Source organism: Dromiciops gliroides, chromosome 5 (genome assembly GCF_019393635.1).
Source record: "Dromiciops gliroides isolate mDroGli1 chromosome 5, mDroGli1.pri, whole genome shotgun sequence".
In the NCBI taxonomy this organism is placed as follows: domain Eukaryota; kingdom Metazoa; phylum Chordata; class Mammalia; order Microbiotheria; family Microbiotheriidae; genus Dromiciops; species Dromiciops gliroides.
The window spans coordinates 267319289-267322408 of NC_057865.1; the positions used below are offsets into that span (position 1 = coordinate 267319289).

Here is a 3120-nt window from a genome sequence, read left to right on the forward strand (position 1 = left end):
GTGGGGGCCCGGTGGCAGGTGGGGGTGGGAGTGGAAGTAAAAATAGATATAGATATAGATATATCTAAATTGCTTTAGTAAAAAATGTGTCCTATAAAGCAATTGCAACTATAATCCCCATTGGGGGCCTTCCTCCCCCCTACCCATTATTCACACACAAACAACATTAATGTTTTTAATCATCTTACAATTTTACAAAGGAGGGGTGTGCATAGATAATATTTATTCATGGAACTCACTTTTATATTAGATTTTTTTTTTAGCTGCTAATTTCATTTTAGCCAAAGAATCAGTTCCATGCCATTCATCCTTCTCTTTTCAGTCTAACACAGAACTTTCTGCACAATCATTGGACATCTTTCTTGAAGCTTTTGGACAATTCTCTGTTCCCGGGTTAAAAACTCAAAGTTCAAAATGTTTCCTGGCTCTTCTTCAGGTGTTGCTGGGCTGGTGAGAGGGCTCTCTAGCGGTTGTTGGTCCTCATCTTGCTGCTGCTCTTCGTCCTGGTAATCCTCTTCTTCCTCTTCTTCCTCCATCTCCTCCTCCTCCTCCTCCTCTTCATCCTCCTCCTCCTCCTCCTCTTCATTGTCATCCTCCTCTTTCAGCTCATCCTCTTCGTTCTCATCTTTGAACTCTTCCTCGTCATCCCCCTCCTCCGATTCATCCTCTTCCTCTCCATACCTCTCCTCTTCTTCCTCATCCTCTTCCTCCTCGTGGTCCTCCTCTTCTTCTTCCTCCTCCTCCTCTCTCAACTCCTCCTCTTCCTCGTCCTCTTCTCTTTCCTCCTCTTCATCCTCCTCCTCTTCATCTTCGTCCTTCTCCTCTTCCTCCTCCTCATCTTCCCTCTCCTCAATTCCCTCCTGCTGCTGCAGAGAGAGGTGGAGCAGATGCCCCTCGTCTTCCTCCTCCTCCTCCTCCTCCTCCTCCTCCTCTTCCTCCTCCTCCTCCTCTTCCTCCTCGTCCTCCTCTTCCTCCTCCTCCTCCTCTTCCTCTTCCTCTTCCTCCTCCTCTTCCTCTTCCTCCTCCTCGTCCTCCTCGACGGCGGCGGCGGGGCTGGGCACGAGGCAGTAGAGCTGCTTCTGGACAAAGCTGTAAAACGTCTCCTGCAGCAGCTGCATCTCCTTGTCTTGGTCGCCCGCGCTGCGCACGGCCCGGAGCGCGCCTGCGCTGCCGTCGGGGGGGCCGGCTGCGGCCGCTGCTCCCTGCTTTTGGCCTGCGGCCGCCGCCGCCGCTGCTGCTGCTGCCGCCGCCGCTGCAGCCGCGGCCGCGGCCTGGCGGGCACGCAGGGCCTCCTGCTGGCGCTCCTGCTTCTCTTGCTTGCGCATGTCCTCGTAGACCTGGTTCATGATGAACTGCGTGGTGTTGCGCGGGGCGCGCATGCCGGGCGCCCGCCGGCCGTACAGGTTAACCGGGCGCAGCAGGGCGCTCAGGTCCACGGGCGGGCTGCTCTGCAGCGGGCGGCGGGGGTGGCCGCGCCGTACGCCTCGGCCCTTCCGCCCCCAGCGCTTCTTCTTCTTCTTGCGGTAGAGCCGCGCCGGGCCCTGCTTGTCTGGCCCGTTCCAGCAGGAGCAGCAGCATGCACAGGGGGGCCTCAGTCCGTACACACGCACCACCTGCACCCGGCCGGGCGGCTTCCACACTTCCACGGGTGGGCAGCGCCACGGGCCCGTGCTCCAGCAGCCGCCTGCGCCCCAGCAGCTGGGGCTGGCGGGACGCTCGGGACGCCGCTGCGGGTGGGGCCACGCCGGGCCCGGCTCATTCTGATGCTTCGCCTGCTTCCGCAGCTCCTCGTACTCCAGCTTGGGGCCGGAGCGGTGGCGCCGGCGGGACATGGCGGTGCTCCTCCGCCGTCGGTGGCACGGGGACCAGGGAGGGAGAGGGGACGGGGAGGCCCAGCCGCCGCCTAGGTTCAGCGGGTCCGCCCGTCGGTCGAGGGCCAAGGCCATGCCTTCGCCGCACAGCGGTCACGTCGAGGGCTGTAGAAGATGGTGGCGGACCGGGGCCGCGGGGCGTGGAGGGGTCGGTTCCCGGAGGTCTGGGGTGGCCCTTGTGTTGCAGCGGTCCCCACGCACCTCGCGCCTGCTTCTGCTCTCCTCTGCTGCCTAGGCCGCTCTCCGCCCCACGCGTGCTGCCCTCTGCGATCTCGCCTTCTTCCCTCCAAAGGGTCCTCTTTTCCTCGCGCCCCCGCCCCGGGGGTGATCGCTCGTCCTTCTTGCTTTCTCTCTTTCTAACTTCTTTCTTTTCCCTCCTCTTTGCCTTCGCACCTGAGAAGCTGCCTCTCCCAGGCTAGGTGATGTATGGATGGATGGATGGATGGATAGATAGATGGATGGATGGATGGATGGATGGATGGATGGATGGATGGATGGATGGATGGATGGATGGATGGATGGATGGATGGATGGATGGATGGATGAATGGATAGATGGATGGATGAATGGATGGGTGGGACAGGGGGGCTGAGTAAGGATGGTCGGGGGGAGGGGAGTTTATTGGTGAGCTACGCGCTGTGAGCCCCGCTCCTTGTTCCCGCACAAACCCGTCTCCGCAATAACGCGGGGATGGGGATTGGGGGTGGGCCGGGGGAGCGCGTTACCTTGCTGCACCCTCTCTCTCAGCTCAGGTGCCAGTGTGGTCGCCGGTCCAGGCCGGACTGAGGAGAGCGCCGGGCCCGAGCTGCTTCAAATACCGGCCGGGGGCCCCGCGTGCCCACAGCGTCCTTGGTTACTCGGGGCAACAGCCAATCAGAGGGCTGGGTTGTGCTCCTAGTGTGTGAAGCGGGTGTTCGGCCCCGAACTAGGGGTTGTACGAGTATTCTCCAGGGGCTTGTGACGAAGCTGGGGGCAGGGAGGTCTAAGCAGAGGGGCAGGTAATGGGGGCTGGGTTGGCTGCTCAGAAGCTGAAGTTCCAAAGAGTTCCTTAAACTCCCCTACCCTAAGTCATTGGGAATGAGGAGGAGTTTAAAGATCTCCATAGACAGTCATGGGATTTAGAGTCAGGAGTAAACTTAGAAATGCTTAGCAATGGAAGGAACCTCAAGAGATCATCTGGTCACCCCGCCCCCTTTTCATTTTACAGATAAGGAAACTGAGGTCCAGTGAGCAGGAAGTGACGTGCAGG

General features: G+C 59.5%; 1 protein-coding gene across 1 annotated transcript; it reads right to left on the reverse strand.

The window, feature by feature from the left end:
* Positions 1 to 323: 323 nt before the first annotated feature.
* Positions 324 to 1946, reverse strand: CCER1 (coiled-coil glutamate rich protein 1). Its single transcript, XM_043967698.1, has 2 exons — positions 1041 to 1946; positions 324 to 788 (listed from the first exon to the last, which is right to left on the reverse strand). Exons 1-2 carry the CDS (start codon positions 1944 to 1946, stop codon positions 324 to 326), a joined length of 1371 nt encoding a protein of 456 aa, XP_043823633.1.
* Between the last annotated feature and the right edge of the window lie 1174 nt (positions 1947 to 3120).

Bases quoted from the DNA above. Each gene is read 5' to 3' on its own strand.
- CCER1 (XM_043967698.1), bottom strand. From the start codon at position 1,946: ATGGCCTTGGCCCTCGACCGACGGGCGGACCCGCTGAACCTAGGCGGC. The intron at 789-1,040 runs GTCGAGGAGGAC...GAGGAGGATGAA, and splicing joins TGCCCAGCCCCGCCGCCGCC to GAGGAGGAAAGAGAAGAGGA.